The 20,210-nt window shown below is 54.9% G+C and overlaps 1 protein-coding gene and 1 long non-coding RNA gene across 6 annotated transcripts in view; one reads left to right on the top strand and one right to left on the bottom strand.

Moving 5' to 3' along the window:
- Window positions 1–338: 338 nt before the first annotated feature.
- On the top strand, window positions 339–3,803 carry LOC135976575 (uncharacterized). Of its 2 annotated transcripts, none has more exons than XR_010593824.1 (2): window positions 339–464; window positions 2,160–3,803. It is a non-coding gene; the product is annotated as an uncharacterized LOC135976575 (long non-coding RNA). The 2 variants fall into 2 exon arrangements; XR_010593823.1 differs by having other exon boundaries at window positions 349–464; window positions 2,157–3,803.
- Window positions 3,804–8,399: 4,596 nt separating this feature from the next.
- LOC101946222 (apoptosis-inducing factor 3) overlaps window positions 8,400–20,210 on the bottom strand; it is a 20,957-nt gene continuing 9,146 nt past the window's right edge. For 3 of the 4 annotated variants that reach the window (XM_065573110.1, XM_065573111.1, XM_042858053.2), the window contains exons 2-19: window positions 19,195–19,288; window positions 18,540–18,649; window positions 15,875–15,984; window positions 14,980–15,024; window positions 14,804–14,885; window positions 14,507–14,619; window positions 13,966–14,052; window positions 13,422–13,513; window positions 13,137–13,267; window positions 12,375–12,490; window positions 11,736–11,807; window positions 11,344–11,407; window positions 10,706–10,782; window positions 10,502–10,619; window positions 9,972–10,070; window positions 9,438–9,513; window positions 8,663–8,767; window positions 8,400–8,532 (exon numbers count right to left, since the gene is read on the bottom strand). In XM_065573110.1, coding sequence (XP_065429182.1) covers window positions 8,499–8,532; window positions 8,663–8,767; window positions 9,438–9,513; window positions 9,972–10,070; window positions 10,502–10,619; window positions 10,706–10,782; window positions 11,344–11,407; window positions 11,736–11,807; window positions 12,375–12,490; window positions 13,137–13,267; window positions 13,422–13,513; window positions 13,966–14,052; window positions 14,507–14,619; window positions 14,804–14,885; window positions 14,980–15,024; window positions 15,875–15,984; window positions 18,540–18,649; window positions 19,195–19,288 — 1,625 coding nt within the window. In that variant the 3' untranslated portion in view covers window positions 8,400–8,498. The remainder of the gene's footprint in view (window positions 8,533–8,662; window positions 8,768–9,437; window positions 9,514–9,971; window positions 10,071–10,501; window positions 10,620–10,705; window positions 10,783–11,343; window positions 11,408–11,735; window positions 11,808–12,374; window positions 12,491–13,136; window positions 13,268–13,421; window positions 13,514–13,965; window positions 14,053–14,506; window positions 14,620–14,803; window positions 14,886–14,979; window positions 15,025–15,874; window positions 15,985–18,539; window positions 18,650–19,194; window positions 19,289–20,210) is intronic. The other variant, XM_065573112.1, reaches the window with a different exon arrangement.

The following is a 20,210-nucleotide window of genomic DNA, read 5'->3' as shown; positions in this document are numbered from 1 at the left end:
CCAACTCACAGCGCGCGATGCATGATGGGAGAGCGTCTGCCGCGCCAAACTACACTTCCCGGCATGCTCCGCTTCAGGGCGGTGTCCAGATAGTTTCTAAGTTAGCTCTGCACTGCTGATTGGATGAATCTGATGCCAGTGTCTGTTCGGCTACGAGGGCGGGGCAGGAGGTGGATGCTCTTAGTCCATTGGTCAAGCTGCTGGAAGACGAGCGGGCCGGGCAGGTCTTCTGGCCTCTGACTGGCTTTCTAAAGTGCCAATCAGGGCCGGGGCGGGGAAGGGGCGGCCATGGCGCAATGGGTGGTCCCAGGAGGGCGGGGCTACCCCTGTCAACGGCGGGCAGTGATTGGCCACGGGAGGAGCCGGTGGGTGGCTGCGTCACGACGCCGCCAGCTGATCAGAGCCAGGAGCCGGTGAGTGCGGCCGGCTGGTCGGGCGGGACGGAGCGGACGGCTGCGGGGCAGGTGGGTGTCGGCGGGCTCGCCCGGGGGAGCCGCTCGGGGCTGGGGCGGGGGGTCTGAGCGGGGGACTGGCGGGCGGAGGCTGGCCCGGGGACCCGGCCAGGGGGGTGGGGGACCCGGCCCGGGGCTCGGGCACGGCTACGGCTGGGAGGGGTTCGGGCGTGAGGCGCACGGCTGGGGCCCGTGCGGGCCGCGGTGGGGTCTGGCCCCTTGCCGTGGCGGGGGCGCCGCGGGCTGGGGCGGGGCCGCGGGCTGGGGCGCGCTCGGCCGCTGCCCCGGGCGCCCCCCCGGGCGGTGTTATGTAAGGGGGGGGCAGCCGCCCCTGCTTATGCAAGCTGCAGTTTAGGGTTTCAACACGGGGGTGGGGGCGGGGGAGAACGACTTGGAAACTTCCAGCAGCGCCACCCTCCCCCGGCCAGCCCCTCTGCCTGGGGGCGCCCGCCGGGGAAGGTCACCTTCCTGCCGCGGCGCAGGCCACGGCCCCGAGCTTCGGCCTTGGCCCCAGAGTGCCCGGCTCTGGAGTCGCTGCGGCGGGGGCGGGGACACCAGGCCACTTGGGGGGCTCCAAACCCCTCACGCCCTTCCCCGGGATCTAGGCGGGCCCGCGGCTTCCCAGGCAGGCCGGGGAGCTGCTCGCAGCTCTGTTCCCTGGCAGCCGCTGGGCGGGGCAGATGTTGCTTTAGTCAGCAGCACACGCAGTGGGTCGGCTCTTGGCGTTGGCTGTCTCGGGAGCTCGGTCCTGGTTCGGGTCCGGCCGTCCTGAGCTGCGGGGTCAGGGCTCCGGGTTCGCGTCCCGTCCCGAGCCCCACGGCACTGAGGGTCCGTGGAGACCGATCCTCTCCCTCCGCGTGCTCTGTGGGGGGTGAGGACTCGAGCCTTGGCCCGAGCCAGAGATTTGGGTTGGGTCAGGGCTCGGGTGATGTCCAACCTCTCCCCTTCTGGTGCAGCCTGGGAAAGCGCCCTTGGCCACAGAGCAGCCTAGAGGAGCTGCCCACTGTGCGCAGTCTTGCTGGTTTGTTTGGGTGTGCTGGGGGCGGCTGGATTCAATCTCTGGTTCTTGGCTTTCCCGTTGCCGCCTGTCTGGCTCTCCTAATCGATAATCTCACTGGCTGCTGCCATCCATGTTCTGCTAGTGGCTGGTGGTGCGCGGGTCACCCTAGGGAGAAGAGCGAGACTCCTCAAGGCTGGGCGAGCTGATTCCTAAATTAGAGAGTGGATCTCTTGAAGAGATCAGGAGTAATCGGGAGGGCGGTGAAGACCCAGTTCATGGGGTGAAGTAGTTCCCTATCACTTAGCATTATGCTACCAGCCATCAGCTTCCCACATCCCCTGCCAGAAAAGCTGTAATGGTATCCTCTAGGGACCAGCTGGAGGGAGTGCACTGGGGGACCTTCAGGGTCCACCCTGCTGCAGACAGAAACAGAAGGGACATCTTACAACCAGTCTCGTGCACAGTACTGGAGATTTCTTTCTGTCACTAGATCACAACAAAGCACTAGGGGCAAGCCTTGAGATAAGGTTTATCCTCTGCTTGGTGGTTCCAGGGGCATGTCTGTAACTGTCAGACTAACACTGACTTTTCATGCCCCATGCAGGGGTTCCAGGGAGAGCGAATGCCTGAGATGGACAGACGCTCTGTATAGAGACATTATTCTTTTGTGCACTATTTACATCCCTTCTCTGTCTCCCACTCAGCAGTCTGGCAGCTCCTCCATCTCAAGGACTCTGCTTTCGGCTGGAGCCAGGGGCATGGAGAGGGCCTTTTCCTTTCATGCTGATTCATGCATTCAAGCCCCATGCTGGAAGAAAGGAGGGGGTGGAGCTCAGCACTTGGAACAAAGTTCAGACATGAAGGGGCCGGCAGACAGGCTGGAATTTATACCATATGTACCAGGCATGAGTGGAATGTTTGGCATCTCAGCCTGTGCAGAAGAGTTGGGCCTTGCTCTGTGATCACTGCAGCTTGCAGGATCGCCGCCTTGTGCTCTGGTAAGTGCTGGCAGAAGCCTTCCTGCGGGATAGATGTTCCCACCCCCTCAGGATGAGTCTTAGTCTGTGACGCCATCTGTGTAGTCCCGAACAGCCTATGCCCTAGACAGGTTCTGTCACTGCCGGTGCACAGACTTCCCTGGGGCTTTCTCTGCAGCCCCTTGAAATCCCAGTGCCATTGGACTTGTTGGGAGTGAGTGGCTTGCCCTGGGTCATGGTCTTCTGTTGTTCACGCTGCTGCCCTTGCCACACGGAACGCACTGTGAAAAGGCAAGAGTCTCCAGATGTCCCATAGACTTGAAGCCTGGGACCTCTTGACAAAAGAAGACACTTCTCTCTCCCCGCCCCTGCTCTCTCAGGCTGGGCCAGCACCTCAGGAGGTCTAGTCACTTGATTGCCAGTGTTTGATTCCTAGAAAGTTCCATCTTTGGACTGGAAGTGCTTGTAGTTCAGGGTCAGCCCAGGAAGCTTGGTGATGGTGTTCCTAAAGTGGCTAATGTGCTGCATTGCTCAGGTTCTCAAAAGCTTAAGAGTCGTTCAATTCCCCTGGTGGTAATTTGGAAGCAGGAACGCTGGGTGCTGAAGTATCTTCCTTGGCAGGCTGAGTTTCTGGCATCAGTCTAGGGGGGCAGTTGGGAAATGCTCTATTGCCTGCAGTGGGGTAGCCCTAAACCTGCCATGCCTCTGGCTGGGGGCACAGGCTGCCCCCTTAGTAAATACACCAAACTCTCCTCTGAGTCTGTCTTTTATAAGGCTCTCATAATGAGCCATAATCTCCTCCGTCACATAGATGCCTTCGTTCTTTATGCACCAGCTGGTTTGGCAGCGAGAGGAACAGCTGGTGCCAAGTCTTGGGGAGGAGTTTAGGTCACACCTGGCTCCAGGTTAAATGTAGCCAGGAGCTCCCAGCGACTCCAGCCTTGGTGCTGCTGGGATTGGCTAAAGCACAGCTGGCACACCCATAAGCCTGTGTGGCACATCTCTCCTGAAAGAGTGAAACCCCTGTCAGTTGCAATCTTAGGAATCCCTCAATCATACCCACTCCAGTTTTTAGTCTCACATGAGTCTCTGCTCAGCAAGGACATCTCTGTGCCAGGAGCAGGAGCAACAGTGGTAGGAAACGCTGCACCCAGCGGGTGCCATGATGGGAGGAAGGGTTTCTGTATGGGCTGTGTGGTTAGAGGGTGTGTCAGGAAGGGAAGTACCCAGCACTGCCATCCATTGGTGTAAGAGCTTGAGTTCTAGTTCCTGGATGACTTGATTTCACTTCCAAGTGTTGAGTTTTGATTCTGACTTGTTTGCTTCCTCCTCAGCTGCTACTCAGCTACCGACACTGCCGGCTAACTAGCACCAGTTCTTCAGTGGCAAGCTTTACGTCCCTGTCTAGCAGCTAAAGCTGCCAGTTGAAGAACTGTTGAATGTAGCCACTCTCGTCTTGTCACTTGGGCCCTCTGATGTCAGCTGGATGCACGCATTGGGAGAGCAGGATGGGTGAGTTTTCAACTAATTTGGATTAACCACTTCGTGGGCTGAGGGATGACCACCTTGCCAGACTATGAAGAGCCCTCCTTGATCCTGATCTGGAAGCCGTACTGAAAGCAGAGCCCTGGGGTTGTGTGACGCTCAGGGAAAGTCTCCAGTGGAAACTGAGGCTGGGGGGCATAGGTTGAACATAAAGGGGAGTAAGTATGTCTCCACGCTACAGGTGCAGTGCTTGCACCCTGGTAATGTGGAGACCTGCAAAAGAGTCCTAAACAGTTGCCCTTGATGTACAGAGGTTATGTTTGAACCATTAAATGTCTAGAGTAGAGGGACATGGTGAAGGTCTCAGCTGGACTGGGAGATCTCACCTTGGAGAAATGGGATGTGGTGTCTAACCGCTCTCCAATCTCCATAGGCTTCCATGGAGATGAGAGCCTGATGCCTAATGTTAAAACATGCAGGAAAAGTTGCCAACCCTTCCATGCCACCTACTGCTGTCAGAGAAGCAGAAGGGCCCAAGCCCAGGTCTTTCTCGCTGATTATCTTTGCAGCCTTCACCTCACCAGCAATTTGGTCTTGTAACCAGCTTCTAGTCACAGTCACAGGAGGGAGTGCACTTTGGCTCACCCAGTAGACCTGGGCTAGCCCTGGGTGATGTGGTAGAACCTCATATTCTAATTTGCTAATAGATGCCTGACTCCAAGACAACTTTCTGTGCTGGTTACAGCCGTGGAGCCTAATTGCTAGGGGCAGCATGGGAGGCTTCCTTGACCTGGACTGATGAGGACAGTTTGGCTTCTGTGGTCTATTCAGTCCCTGACCTCTACTATAGCTGCCAAGCAGGGATCCATTTCACGCCAACTGTGATGGGTTTAGTCAGCAAAGGGCTGCTGAAACCACACTCCAGGCTTCTCCTGAGCAGCTCTTCCTTACCCTCTGACTTGCAAGGTCACACAGCCGTGCTGTCCTGATAGGTAATGGGGGTTCGTCGGATAGGAGTTAGCTGGGCTCACGGGGATGTGCTGCCAGCCCCCCTGTAGGGCAGTGGTCCTTGGACCCTTGGGGAGCTGCACACTGTTTTAAGATTTCCAAAGGGGTCTGCAGCTCCATTTGAAATTTTGTTGGTGTCTGCAAATAAGGCTGAAAACCACTGCTGTAGAGCACTGTAGTACTGATGTGGAGATGGGAGGAGAAGTGCCTGGAGAGATGATGGGACATAGGGGTGGAGTGGTCATGCTTTTCCCCCAGGAACCAGCATCTTGTGAGGGACAGCCAGGGCCTGCCCCACATGTACGGTAGCGTGGTGGGGGGTTGCACTCCTACAGGACCCCCTCAGTATAATGGAATGGGAGGAATGTGGTGGCTGCTTGTGTGTTGGGTTCTTCTGACAATAGCTAAATAGTCTGGGGAATGTGGGATCAATGAATGTTCCCCAATCAGGCACCCTGCCTGCTCGAGCTGTGTAAGGGCTACAGAGCAGGTAGGTGCCCCTGTGGCTGTGAATGTCGTTGGTTGGATGACAGTGCTCAGCTTTAGTCACAGCAAACAGAAGGGCACATGAGGGGCGTGGGAACTGGAAGCTCTCTGAGGCATGCTAGTGGAGAATCCCTGTGCCCAGAGATAAGGCTGTCTAGTTTGGAAAGAACGAGAGTGCTATAGCTTCACCATCACAGCTGCTGAGACGGTAGCGGCTCTCTACTCCCTGCTCTGCTCCCCTCGGGAAGGGAACTGACATGCATGTGGTCATGACACAAGGGCAGTATCACGTCTGCCCCACGTAACCCATGGAACTTGCTGCTGCAGGGTGAGGCATTCATATACATGTACAGCAAAAGCAACTCTGGCCACGTTGAGAGGACTTCCTGCTCCACACCGTAATCAGGCTGGGGCAAGAAGAAAACTCCCCACTCCCTGCCATGTGCCCCCATACCCTGTGCCATAGTGATGCATGTTCTTTAGTGACCATTACCTTCCTCTGCCAGATATAGCTCTGCTCAGGTCTGGGGCCAGGCCTGTTGTCCTTGGCGATTACCGTCCTCCCTACTTGCAGCACAGAGCAGCCCCAGAAAGCAGCTTGGCAGGTGGTGCTCTTGGTCAGGGACCAGCCAAGCCCTTGCCAAGTGCAAGCTGCTTTCCTCCTGAGGCGGGACCCCCTCCCTGCAGCAGAAGCAGCCTGGAGGTGCTGCTTTCCAGCAGACGTGGGCTGGGCAGTGATCACTCAGGCTTTCCCAGGGAGTGGCCCTCCCATGGAGGCTAGAAAGCACAGCTGAGCCTGCCAGACTGGTTTCTCCTCACCTTGCAAGTGTGGGTGGGGAGGAGAAACGGGTCTGATTTAGGAATCAACTCCCCCCTGCTCCCTGGCTGGATTTATGTTCATCCAGGCTGTGTGTTGGAACCCATGGGTTATGAAGCATGTTCCCCAAAGGATGCTGCTACATGGCTGATGGTCACAGGGTTGAAAAAAGCTTCAGTGGCACAATAAGCTCTTGAAGGAGCCAGACTGAGCGTCCAGGCAGGCCAGCTGAAGGCTGAGCCAGGTGGGGCTCTCACTGCTTGGAGGCTGAGCTGTGTAAAGTGGTCTGCCAGGCCATGGCAATAGGGTTATTCCTGCAATGTGTCTTTGGCAGTAATACCATGTGATGGGAGGCTGCCTTCCACCAGCTTGGGCTACTTGGTTTGGTCTGGGACCAGCACAGGCAGGGGCTTTGTCAAAGGCTCTAGTCCAGGCATTTCAAGATCAATTGACATTGATACAGAGCTTCCTGACTGCTGGAGTATGTCCATGGATGGTCTTCAAGCTAAACGCCTCCTAGTCCCTAACTCAGCTGGTTTGGGGTTGGAGCTTGTCATGCCAGAGCTGAATTTATTTCATCTTCAGTCATTGTTAGGTGACCATGGGGGGGACCCTCTGTGCCTTTGATCCATAGTCAGTCCCTTCTATTGCAGCTGGCTGGGTTTTCTGTATTGTGAGGTCAGACGTGGCATCTGGCTTCTGCTCAGTGTTGAGCATGTGCTGGAGTATGTTGGGGGGGGGGGGGAAGAGTTGGTTTTGAATGAGGTAGAAGCAATTGCTCTATATGGGGCCACCTGAGCAGCTCTCTCTCTTTGGGCCACCCTTCCTGCTCTGCTTCCACTTCCTCCATTTCAGCCGTTGCTGTCTTGGAAGGGGTCTCCTCAGACAGCTCTCGAAATGTCAGGTGCTGACAAATATAAGGTGCCACAAATCATGTAGCTCTAAAGAATGGGACAACTCTTCTCGCTTTCCCTTGCCCTGCTGTCATCACCACATGGTTTAGCACAGTTAAATTTTACCATTTTTAGTGCCCCCTCTCATCATGCAGGAGTCCATTGTGCTCTGCAAACCACACAACTACTTTTCCCCACTGCTAAAACTCAGCTGTATCTGGGAAGGAACACAACAGCTACTGCCACACTGGGGCAGCTTAGGCCAGAAAGTGATTGAATGCTCTATCCAATTAAAGCCAGGGTGATTTTTAGGCTAGCAGAATGCTGTTGCCCAAAGTGGAGCTTGACCAGCTCGCACAGCTTGACTCTACCCTGCAAACTGCCATGTGACCGCCCATGACCCAGTCCGTTACATTGCCTGTGGAAAGCAGCACCTACCAGCCACTTTGGGCACAGGAGATTCTGTAACTCTTCCCCCAGGCACAGAGCCCTTCCTGCACCATCTGGCTGTTCCCGTTAAGTCTCCTCTCCAAGCAGAGATGTAGCCCGAGAGAGCTGATAACATTCCATGCTGGGGGAGAGTGGCACATAACCTAGGCTGGGGGTTGGGATTCCCAGGGCTGGGAGGGGCTGACATGAATCACTAGAGGTAGGAAACACTGAGGAAACTAATGCAATATTTAGGGTTCCCAAGTGATGCTCTTGTAGCAGGCCTCAGCCTAGGAAACATTTAATGTCATCTAACTTCCTCTGGCACCGTGTGCCCATGTTAACTAGTGGGGGTGCAGTATTAGTGATAATGCATTACGCTTTAGTTCTTTGACAGAGCACGTGGGGCTAGATTCTAGCTGTGTGAAAGACTTATCTAGGCTACAGCTCCCCTTGCTGGAGAAAAGTTGCCTCTTCCTGCTTTGCTGTTTGTTAGATACGCTACTAATTTCCATGAAAGCTCCTCTATCTTACTGGCCAATATTCAGAGGCATTTTTTAAAATAGAGCTGTCAGACTGACTGCATGGTTGGGATACGAGCTTCCCCTGTTTGCTCAGACCCTGGCCACGACCACCCTTCAGCTGAGTTCCAGGACTCTGTGGTAGCCTGCTGTTCTTCAGCCCAACGGTTTCCCCTCTACAGAAGAGAGGACAAGTTATGTCTGGTTGATCCAGCACTTCTCTTCTCCTTCCTTCTCACCCCCCCCCCCCCCCCCCCAAATAAACTTTCCCACGTAAAGAGAAGGGATGCTGTGGTTGTGATTGCAGACATGAAAAGCCGGGCTCCTGCTCTGTTTCATGCTGGTTTTTATTTCTCCTAAGCGGGAGGACGGGGGTATGGGAAATGATTGCGCCTGTGGGGGTGTTACAGGGCCCCCAGGCAGTCTCGCATTAGGCTTGCTTCATCCAGGTTATATCAGAGGACCTGCAACAGAAGAAAGGATGCTGAGGAAAGGCCTGCCTGTGACAGTGCTCTGGCCCAGGCAGGGCTGATGCTAACGAGGCAGCAGTAACCTCATGGGGCATGAACTTAGTGGGTCAGTTGAGTTACTCACTGGGCCTGTGCTTTTGAGATTTGTCTGCCAGAGTACATGACCTCGGCTACCAGGGAGACCATGGGGTCAAAGTTCAGGCTGGCAACGGCAATCACATAATCATCCCTGAAAGAGAAAAGCTTCAGCAAATTGAGAGATTCTCCCCTCCAGCCCCCTGAGTGACAGATCACTGCAGCCTCCTAGAGCTTAAGGGACTGCTGGTCTAGGGCCAGCTTTATTCTGATCGGCTCTGAGCTGGGCAGGAGCTGGGATCCCCATGGGCAGAGACAGTGCAGGCTCTCCATGGTGAAGTGCGGGTCTGTTAAAGTGCACAGTGCCCACGGGGATCAAGTGCTGAATGGGTTAAGAGTCGGGTAGAGTGAAAACATGCTATCCCACTTCTCCCTTCCTCTCTCCAGGGCTGATATGTCTCAGTCTCTGGATTCTGGGACCCTACAGTTTTAATATTGAACCTCAAAAGGAAGCTTTTCTATAAACCAGGGAGGCTGTTGAAAGATCTGTCAATCTTCTTCTCTGGTGGCCTGTTCCTCCCTCCTTTCCATGCCCCTGCCACACCATGCAGAAGCTGGATGGACGGCAACACTCTCATGCACACTCTTGGAAGGGTGGTGTGGAGCATGCCCCCTGCGGTACTGCCAAGGACCATCCCCCTGAGCACCATGGACATCGGTGCTGCATCCTGCACAGGAAGAGTAAATTCTTGGCAGATTCACTAGCTGGGTCTGGCTCTGACTTGCCAAGAGTTCCAAGCTAATTGGGCTACAGATTCACTCACTTGATGTAAAAGACCAAGAACTTCAGCTGCTCCAGATCTCCCTTCACAACAGTCTCTGTGTATCCTTTCCCATAGCCTGCAAACACAGAAGATGTAGTGAGGCCTGGGTCTGGGCCGATGCCACCATGCCCCTTAAGCTCAATGACCAAATAACTGCAGGTGTGGGGGGGAGACAGCTCAGTAGACCAGTGGAAGGACCTTGAGGTGAGAGCTGGGCTGCATGTTCCCTGCAGTTAGGGCTCGGGCTGTGGCCAAGGGGAGAGAGGGTGACCCTTGTCCCCTGGGGACATGACCTCTGACCCAAATGTCCTGGGCTATGACTTGACACTGGGTTTTCTGCTTTCAGCTGTAGCTTCCCCAAAGTAAAGCAGGGGCTTGGGGGTGGGGGACTTCTCACTCTCACTCTCTGATTGACTTGGAGAATGGTTCAAACCTCTGTCTGGGTGCTTATAAGGTCCCCATCCCTGCAGTATCTGAGCACCTAGCTTTGCACAGGTATGGGGCGGGGGATGGCGGTTTCTGCTCCCCTCCCACCTGCATAGCGGATGCTTTTTCCAAGCAGCGAGGTCCAAAAGAAAGGAACGGTGTGCAATGCCTTCTGCTTCTTCAGCATGTTTAAAGCAGCAGTGTGACCTGAAACGACCCAGAGAACCCCAGGAGGGGAGAATGTATTTTTCCAGAAGATACTTTCACGGGAGACTTAAAACTTCAGGTTCATCGGCTCTCTCCTCTTGAAGTCTGTCTCCTGCCTTGGCTCAAGGTGGGAAGCGGGATATTGCTTCCAATGACTGACTCGGCTGGCAGCAGCAGCTACCCACCTCTAAGTGCATGACCCCTTCCCCTCCCTCCCTTTGACATTTGGTCATAGCTGGCCCCATTGCATGGCATGTGGGCTGGTCAGTGGAGCTGGTTTGGTGCATAGGTAGTGGCTGTGCATGTCCTGGAGCCCACTTGCCCCAGGCACAGGCCTTGCAGCCTTGTGACCATTTCTCAAGCCTGTTTTTCCAGCTGTGTTGGGAAGGGAGGCAGACACAGATAGTGCTAATGCTGCTGCAGTCCCTCACCATGAGCCTGTGCTATCTGCCAGTGACGGATGGTGGCGGTCATCCCACCGAACAGTGTGACTGGAAATGAAGTCACATCTCCAGCAGCAAAGACTCTTGGGACGTTGGTTTGCATGAACTAAGAAGGGAGAAGGGGTGATTAGTGACCTAGAATGCACGGAACCTTAAATGTGATATGTGCGTGCCTCGCAGGAACTTACGCACCAAATCCACCAGGATGGCCCCTCTACGGTCCATAGCAATTGAAGCGTCCTTCAGGAAAGCTGAGTTGGAGGTGACACCTTGGGGAAAGACGAAGACACGCAAGAGGTGTGGCAGGAGCGTGAAGAAAGCTCATGTAGGCCAGTGTGGGGGGAGCACAGCTGTTTAAGTATCATTCAATCTCGCATGGGCTGGAGTTGGTAAAGCACAGTAAGAACAAACCGCAGCATATGGAGGGGAGGGTGACAAGGAGAGCTGCATGAGGGGTAATCAAACCCCAGTTCTAAGCAGGACAAGGTATTTGGGTAACGGGTGCAATGAGTAAGAATGGATCCGGGGGGGGGGAGAACACTACTGGAGCAGCACTACAGGAAGGGAGAATGTGAGGCAATCAAGTCACAAGCATGTCCTGCTCAGGGTACCTCGGGGGGGCTGGGGTTGGTTGGGGCTAGGGTAGAGAGAGTAATTATTCTCTTGGGAGTTAGTCTTGGAAGGTGAGCTAGCCAGGCTCTGTTTTACGGTGGGCAGCATTGCTTTGGGTTTTAGCTAGTGTTGGATATGCAGAGGTCCTGGAAGGTAAGGGGCAGCATAGATACGGATGGGGTCTACGGGAAGCAAAGGTGTACTGGTTAGTCTCTTACCTATTCCCACCACCACCACATCTGCAGGTAGCTTCTCTCCGCTGGCCAGAACAGCCTCTGTAACCTAGGAAAGAGGCAACACTATTCACTGAGATGCTGCCTTAGAGCCTCCTCCCCCTAGACACACACACACCCCGCCTGCCCTCGCTATGATGCTTTGCTTCCTCAGACCCTGGACCACCCAATCCATGTTTCTGGGCCCAGGAGACTCTGATCCTAGGGGCAGTGGAAAGCAAGCTAGTGCCTGTGTATGTGAAACAAGTATAGAGTTTAGTGCTCTGGGAGACTGGAGATTACGCAGGCTGTGGAAGGAACACAGGATGGGAGTGGAACGGTATAGGCCCACATTGGGAGCAGTCCAGGTGTGGAGCTGGTGTTAAGGACTTGCTAACCTTTCTGTTCTCTCCTTGCAGCTCAGAGATTTCAGCCTTCATGTAGAATTTCACTCTTTTATTCTGCAGCATCTGAAACAAGGAAGAGGAATTACCCCAGCCCCAAATAGCTCTTCTCATCAATGTTCTATCCCTGATTAATTCAACAATTACACATTCCTCCCCTTCCAGAAACCCAGGCAGATAGCTGCCCACTAGGGTTCTCCAAGTACCACCCCACCTTCCCAAGCAGGTCCTGTGGATGAGAGAGCTGGCATCTCCTACAGCTGATGGAGGAACAGCCACGCCTCCTTCTGGGTCCCCAGTCTGCTCAGATGGGAGCCCTAGCACATAAGGCGGGAATATTAGCTTGGGGCAGACATGAGCATGAGGCATGCAAATCGGCCAGAATCGAGAGGGGCTGAGAGGAGACCAGTGTGGCTAGGGAGGGATGGCTGGGAATAGCCCATGTGTGTGCACATGAGGCCCAGCTGTCCAAGCTGGTGAGCTGTGTGCAAGGTGGGTAGGGAGGGGTAAGTGTGGTGTCTCGGGCACAGAGCGGGCGGGAGGTTTGCACTCACTGTGTGACTGTGCGTGTGCAGTGTAGGGCTTCCACACCACTTGGATCTGTGTGCATTCTCTGTCTGCTATTAACTATACCTTCATGGCAACACCTCCGACCTGAGGCCCCAGCACTGCCTGGAAGGGGAACTCCTCTCTTTCCACCACGCAGATGGTGCTGGCCTTGTCTGAAAGGAAGGCAGCAACCTCCATCCCTGCACACAATGGACATGTCTGCAGTGAAATTGGCACAAGTACCCCACCCCCACCACCAGCCTTCTCCCTGGAAATAGGGATGAAGCTGGAAATCTTTTACCCCTGGGGGTGGGAAGTGTGTCAGAGATACTGTCCCTGCTGCCTGCTTTTATACAAGTATCACTCTCTAGAATCCTCAATCTTTCTGGGATTCACCAGGGATCCAAGTACCAGGAGGGGCAAAGACTTCTCCATCCCCCTATGCACCCCACTAGCTGCATTTCGGGCCTGTTTGCCTCCCCAGGGCACAGCAAACCCCCACTCTCCCAGATGGTGCTGAACAAGGCAGCCTGCACTCCTGAAGGATGAGGTGACATCTCCATAAAATAAATCCCCTTCCCCCAGGTCCAAGTGCTGTTTGCAGTTTTTGGTGCTTCCAGAGGAATGGCTTGGGGTGGGGCACCCCCCACAGAGTAATGCACAGCCCAGAACAGCACGGAGCGGCCACCCACCACTGAGCATCGCAGCCGCTTTTGGCAAATGGCCTTTGGTTAATCAGCACACAGTGAAAATAGATTTCAAGGCTCGGCTTACAATTAGTGATCTGACCCCACCCTATTCTGACTCGCTGTGTGAAGTCAGGCAGTTGCTACGCCAGTCTCGTACCAATGAATGAAGCGCCTAGAATCACCACCCTCTTGCCAGTTGCTAGGTGGAGAATCCTGTTAGCATCCTCTGGGGTTTGCAGGGAACACACGTTCTCCAGGTCTGAGCCGGGGCACTGGAGCTGCCTGGGGCTGTGGGAGAGGAGACTTCAGTTACAGTTGCCGTGCTTATTAAAAGGCAGCTGTGCCTGCCCTCTCCCCCTGTGAGCACGAGGTCAAAGGCCTGCTGCACTCTTCCCCCTCAGGCCCCCTGTGCTGAGCAAACATGGCTGCCTCGCTTTCTCACCTGCTGCCTGTCGCAATGAGGAGCTGGTCGTACCTCTGGACGGCCCCATCCTGGAAGTGGGCTTTCTGCCCCTGCGTGTCCACGGACACCACCTGCAGCACGGAAAGGCACGGGGCAGTGTTCTGCTCACTCCTCCGTTCCACAGCCTGGCTAAGTACACGTAGCGCATAGCCACCCAGGGACCTGTGTGCCCCCCGCCCAGTCTGCTCTTTGCACCCAAGTACAAGGTGGGAGAATGCTACGGTTCAGTTCGGAGCCAGCCATCCCAAACCTCCAGTGTGCCATATGCCCCCTTCTAAAGTCACCTCCCTCCCATGCGACTGCTGCCTGTCTGCCACTACCCACATGTACCAATGCATCAAAACCTGTACAGCAGGGCCCAGCAGGTAAACCTGATTTTGGTGTGTGACCAGGCAGAGTGACTAATAGACCCACCATTCTAGAGAACTACAGTATTCAGCAGCAGTGGTCCCCTGCTCCCAGACCAGTGTTAGGGACAAGGACTAATCTTTTGATAAAGATTGAGCTGCTGCTGCTCCTTCACCTCTTTGTCAGTCCAAACTTCTATGCCATGAGCCTCAAAGAAGTCCTGCTGCCTCAGGTAAATGCTCTCTAGTGTCTTGTCCATCGCCTGGAAGAAAAGCAAAGCAACAAGCATGAGGAGCAGCTCCACAAAGCCAATCACGCTGTTCAAGAGGTTAACAGCACCTGAGCTGCAATCTGGATTCCTGGAGTTTCCTTATGGGAAATGTTCACAATGGGCAATGTGTTTTCTTATTAGTAAATTGAATTGTCCTCCCCCCAAGCCAACCACGTCTATAGCAGGAGGGGGCTGCAGGGAATGGGGTAAGATCACTGGCTCAGAACTGCTTCTGTCCAAGCCTGTTCCACGAGGAGGCACTATAGGGAGTGGGTCAGGGACATTTGCTGAACAATGTAACCGGGCTCTGCTCACAGCCCTAGCTAACGGAGCTCTGACTGTGGTTCTCTGACTGAAGCTTCTACTAATTCCTGTCCTCCCCCCGCCCTCCCCAGGCCATCCCCTCAATCGCAGTTCTTAAGAGCAGCTCTGGCCATGCACAAACCTTGCTTAGTTGGGTCCTGTCATATGGGACATGCTTTTCTTTGGTTACCATGATGATCCTGCCTGTAAAGCCTTCCTGACGAAGTGTTTCTGCACAGACCAGTGCAGCTGTGCCTATGAGAGAAACATGAGTCTCACCCCTTCTGGCACGACCCACCAGCCATGCAGGAGGAAAGCGCCACTCGCGCCCCCGGAGAAGAGCCCAGCAGACCCAGCATGTGCCCAAAGGGCTGACATACAAACAACATGACCAAAGCACAGGTGCTTGTGTTCAGAGCTTGTCTACTGATTCACTGACCTCCACCCAGGAGCAGCATTGTGTTCTCGTTGCTCCGGCATCGCTCACTCATGGCCTTCAGCTTTCGGTCACTTTCAAGGTCCTGGCAGAAAGAAAAGAAATTATTCAAACAATGGTAACTGGTCCCTGGACCACCTTTGCTGTGGTTACTCAGTGAGAGCAGGTGAGGTCAGTACCTTTTTTTTTGCAGTAATAAATACCTTCCCGTCTTCCACTCGCACCTGCGAAGACCAAAGAAGAGTGGGATTTCAGTGCATAGCTGAGGCTGCTGGGAATTTCCTGAGGAGTCTCTGTTTTGGAGTGTGTGTGTCCTGCAGGAGCTGGCTGCTACCAAAGCCTGTGTTACTCTGGGGTCAAGTGGCACTAAGGAGGAGGGTGGGCACTGGAGGTGGGCTGGTCTTCAGTGAAGGCCCAATGAGGATGTGGAACTAATAAGGCAACCTGATGCCAAAGAAGCAACCCAGGGCCTTCGGCCTAAGGTAAAAAGCTAGAGCAGCCCAAAGGGAAAAAGAAAGCGTGCTGGACGGTCTCGTGTTTCACTCTTCTGAAGAGTGAAGAGAGCTAGTGCCCCTCTGCGGAAGGTGGTCTTGGGCAGGTCACATTTGGACTCTTCTATCCAGCTGATCACCCAAGCCCACAGAACACCGCACTCCACCTGACAAGCTCAGAGTGACCTTTACGCACCTTTCAATGCCAAAGCAGCTCAAACAGACACTGCTAGCACTTACAGAAGTGTTACAGGCTTTGTCTTCAGAGAGTTGTGAGAATCCTTCTTCCTTTCAAAAGCACTACTAGTCAATGTGGGGCCAGGGGCCTAACAAGGCTTCTGAAAAGGCATTTAGGTCCTAGAGCCAAATGGTCCTGAAAACCAGTTCTTCAGTAACCACTATGGAGAGCGGTGGGCAGGGAAGAGAATTCTAACACTTCAGCGGAATCGCTGGTGAGGCCCTCAGGGCCCAGGCTGGCTGTGAAGTGGCAGGGACTGTAATGGATGAGGCAAAAAGGGGAGCAAACACAGAGTAGACAGAACAAGCTGGAGTGCAGAATGGAAAGTAACAAGGATAATGTCACCTTAAAGCAGGGAAGACAGTCCAGCGTTGGATACTCCTCAATGTCTCCAGTTCTGATATTGAAGCAGGCGCCATGCCAGGGACAGCGCAGTCTGTTACCCGCCAAGACTCCTGCAAGTCACAAACCAAGGAAAGTGTTGTCTAGTGTGTAGAACAGAACTTGTTGTCAGGACTCCTGGAGTCTATTCCCAGCTCGGACTGTGATGTGATGTACCATGGGTAAATTGTTCACTTCCGCAAACTGGGTTCAGGATTTCTTGTTCTCCTCATTGGGTGTTGCGAAGCAGCACTGTGTACCTCTTCACTATCCTTGAGAAGTACTGTATGGGGGGAGATCATTTGGGGAATCCTGTGTACAACTTAGGAATTATGGTTGATATTATGGACTCTACATGTATCTAGACTAAACTGCAAACTCCATTTGGATTGCAAGGCTGGTCTGGTTCCTCTGCTGTCTTTTTACCTCCATCTTAGGCTGAAATTGCCAGAGGTGTTGACACAGGACTAACAATGGTGGGTTGTTAAACCGTTAGGTCTTCTATTCAAGTGGAGGCCCCCATGGTCAGTGAGCTGAGTACTGCTCAGAAGCACCAGTTTACCTGGTGGGCTGGTAACAAGGCAACTGATCACCTGGCCGTGGGGAATTCAAGCTGATTGGAGGTCAGCTGACAAAGGGGACTGAAAGTTATAAAAAGGGCCTCTCACAGGGCATTTCAGGGTGTAGAAAGCCACTGCTTTTAGGGCGTAGAGAGAGCGACTCTATGTTCTGGAAGAGAAGCCATGTGCAGGAGGGAATGGGGAGAGGAAAGACCCTGGACTCCTTAGGAGACTGCTTAGTTCCCACAGAATGCTTGAGAGTGGTGAGGAAACTGAGGCAGGAAATGGCGTGCTGGTGTAACTGTTTAGCCCAGTAAAGAGTGATTGTTTTCCAAAATCCCTGTGCAAAGATGTCTGTTTGCGTCCATTGGCACATGTCTCTAAAAGGGTAAGCTGTGAACCAGAGTGCCCACAAGGTGGGAGCTCTTGAAAAGAGTGGGAGAGGGGTCAGCAATGGTCCTGGGAGGCTAGAGTAGCCAGACATGAGGTCCCACTTCTGTGAAGGGGTACCACACAGACACCGTGTGCCCAGGAAGCAAGACCGAGAGGCCAAACAGAGTCAGTGCTGCAGCCTACTCAGAAGAAGGGAGGCTTTAAAGCAGCGTTTCTCAAATGTGGCCACCAGGGGCTTTTCGTGTGGCCATGGCCTCCTGGGTGGTGATGAGGGGGGCAAATCAGTAGCCCCTGCCCCAGGGCTGCCAGCAGGGGGTGGGCCCTGTCCCCCTCTGGAGCCACAAACGCTGGAGGAGCAGGCAGGCAGTGGGGTTTGAGCTTCAGTTCCGGGATGGCGGGCGACAGGTTTCATCCGTGTGGCGGCAGACTCCATCCCCTGGCCACGGGCTTTGAGCCCTGATCCTGGCCCCAGACTCACCCCGCCCGCCCCCAACCTGCTGCCTCCTCTGACCCTGGGCTCTGGCCGTGCAGCAGTGGGCTCTGACACCCAGCTGCAGGGTTTCAGACTCCAGCCGTGGGGCCACGCAGTCCAGCCCCCAGCCATGTGGCAGTGACTGCCGGCCCCAAGCTCGCCAGCCCAAAGCTCACCTCCCCCCCGCACTCCCAACATAACCCCTGTCCCCACTGCATCCTCTGGCCCCAGTCCCCGGCTGCGCAGCTGAAGGGCTCTGGTCCCCGGACTCGCCCCCCCCTCATTGCCCCTGACCCCCAGCTGCCTCCCTACCCACCTCCCCATCCAGGGTTTAATTTGTCCCCAGGCTTGCTAGGGCTGAGTAAGTCTGTTGTGAAAAGTGATATTTGTATGTTTATTAATATCACTTTTCACTGCCTCCCTGCGAGCTAGCAAGTCTGCTGCTGTGAAAAGTGATATTAACAAAATACTAATATCACTTTTCACAGAAACAGACTTACTACCTAGCAAGTCTTAAAAAAATAAGCAACCACAAAAAGCAAACGAAACAACAAAAAGGGACAAGAACATGCAAAACACATTATTTGTTTCTGTTCTGTTTAGGTCCAGTAAAGAACAGAGACAATGGTACGTTATTTTTATTATTGAGTCTGCAAAAAAACCCTACATAAATAAATTACAGTGATTTGGACATGTATATGTGCATATTTATTTATTTTTCCTAAAGTTAATTGAGTATTTTAGGAAAAATTATCAGAGCGGCCACCAGCCATAGCTGGTGGCTGCACTCTGAGGCCACCAAAAAATTTCTTGAGAACCCCTGCTTCAAAGCACCCTGGTATGTGTGGGGAGGGAGCCAAACACAACCGTCTGGTGAGTGTCCACAGACAAGGCCAATGACACCCTGCTGAGGCACTGCAAGGCAGCCCCCTGAAAAGCAGTTGAATCCTGGTCCACTTCCCACCGGGGGGCTGGGCTGTCCCTGACTTGGGGGCGACAGCGTGGGCTTCCCTTGCCCTTTCGCTCAGAGGTGCAGTGAGACAGAAGCTCAGCCTGCTACGCAGAAGCATTAGAAAAGCGGCAGCTCCTGGAGAGCCGCTGCCCAGCCGCTGCACAGTGTCTCCTTTGACACCGTCGCCTCTTCCTTGCGTTTGCCCCTGGCCTGAGCTTTGCCCAGCCGCTGGGGATACCCGCCGGGTTTTACCTTTGCTGAGAGAGGCTCCGGCGTGTGTGCACTTGCTCCCCACAGCACTGAACTCCATCTTATTCCTCACCAGCAACACCGTGTGGCCTGCAACCTCCACTTCCCGCAGCCTGCAGGAGACGAGCACAAGCCGACATGGCGAGCCTGGACCCCTGGACGGCGGAGGCAATGCCTAGACCGTGGGGCCACCCGGGGGCAGCTGCCATACCGGACTCCTCGCTTGTCCCGCGAGAGCCTCCAATAACCACGGCAATGGGGCTGGTGTTTCTTTGGCTCCGGGCCCACTACCGCCTCTCTCAGTGGGCTTTTGCGGGGCTGGCTTCTTCCTAACCTGCCTCCCCCTCCTGGGTGACAGGAGTCCCAGACAAGCCACCTCTTAGGAATAAATGAAGCCTTGTTGCTGAGGAGCAGAGCAGAAACAGAAGCCCCCAGCACACCCATCTCTTGGGGCCGCTTTGCTGAGGCAGGACCCACCCCCCCTGTGCTAATGCAGGGTGCCAGCAGGGGGTGTGGGTGGGGCTGGGGGGCTATTGGGTGTCACACAGAGGTTGGGCTGAGTTCAGCTGGAGGGGGCCTGGGTCAGGTCTGTCAGCAAGTGCTGGTGATGGGAACTGGCCTTTCACATTGCCCCCAGCCTGCCGCGATCGACACTCACTCGCCATCCTGGACGTCTGACTCCTGGCAGACCTGCTCTGTGATGCTGTCTTCAGTGTCCATGCTTGTGGGCGCTGGTCTCAGCAGCTGGCTGGCTGAAGACAGAGCAGAGAGGAGTCAGGGATGGGAATGGGGTGCTGCAGCAGAGCATTCTGGGAAGGCTGCTGCTCGGTCATTTTGCTCTCAGAGTTGTTGACGTGACATCTGTGTTATGACCTCATCACCATGTAACGATGCACCTCAGCATGAAGACACAGACCCCAGAGTGACTTTGGGAATAGTTCTCTAGGCCGCTTGGCAGATTGCAGACCTGTCTCAGCCTGATGGTGCACCCTGGGAGTGTGACACCACAACTGCAGCCCCAGGCCCTGTTCCCCTCCCACCCTCTGTTACACCTTCCCCCACCAATGCACCAGAACCCCACAGGTCTCCTAAAGGCAGTGCTCAGCAAATCTCCCTGCTCCCTGTCCCTGCCCCCAGGGCAGGATTAACCTTTTGTGAGCCCAGCGCCAAATATATTTGTGAGCCCCCACGGGGGCAATGGAGCCTGGCGCAGGGCGACCCCGCTCTGCCCAGCCCCGTGCAAGGGCACTATTTACAAACCGGCAGTTGCCCGACGCAGCGTGTCTTGCCCGGCCCTGTGCTGCCAGCATGTCCCTTCCTGTCAGGGGTGGGCCCATGCCACGCCACACAGCCGCCCCGCCCAACACCCCCCCAACTCCCTATGGCCAGAGCTCCCCTGAACTCGCTATGCCCAGCGCCCCCACCCAACCCTCCCACAAATGCACAGCGCCCTGCACCACACCACCCCTGCCCAGTGCCCCCCTGCCCACAGCCCCACAACTGCCCAGCACCCCCCACAGAACCCCCACTCCCTACTGCCCCAACACACACAGATCCTCCCCGCCCCTTCACAGCCCAGCACCCCCCAGACCCCGAAGAGACCCACTCCCCTGCACCCTGCCTCCCGGCTGCACTCACCGGCCCTGCTGGGAGGTGACTGTCTGCCGGACTGAG

The sequence above is a fragment of the Chrysemys picta genome, chromosome 19 (assembly GCF_011386835.1).
Source record: "Chrysemys picta bellii isolate R12L10 chromosome 19, ASM1138683v2, whole genome shotgun sequence".
NCBI lineage: Eukaryota > Metazoa > Chordata > Testudines > Emydidae > Chrysemys > Chrysemys picta.
Note: the sequence above shows the minus strand (reverse complement) of the source record. Positions and strands in the feature narration are given on the sequence as shown.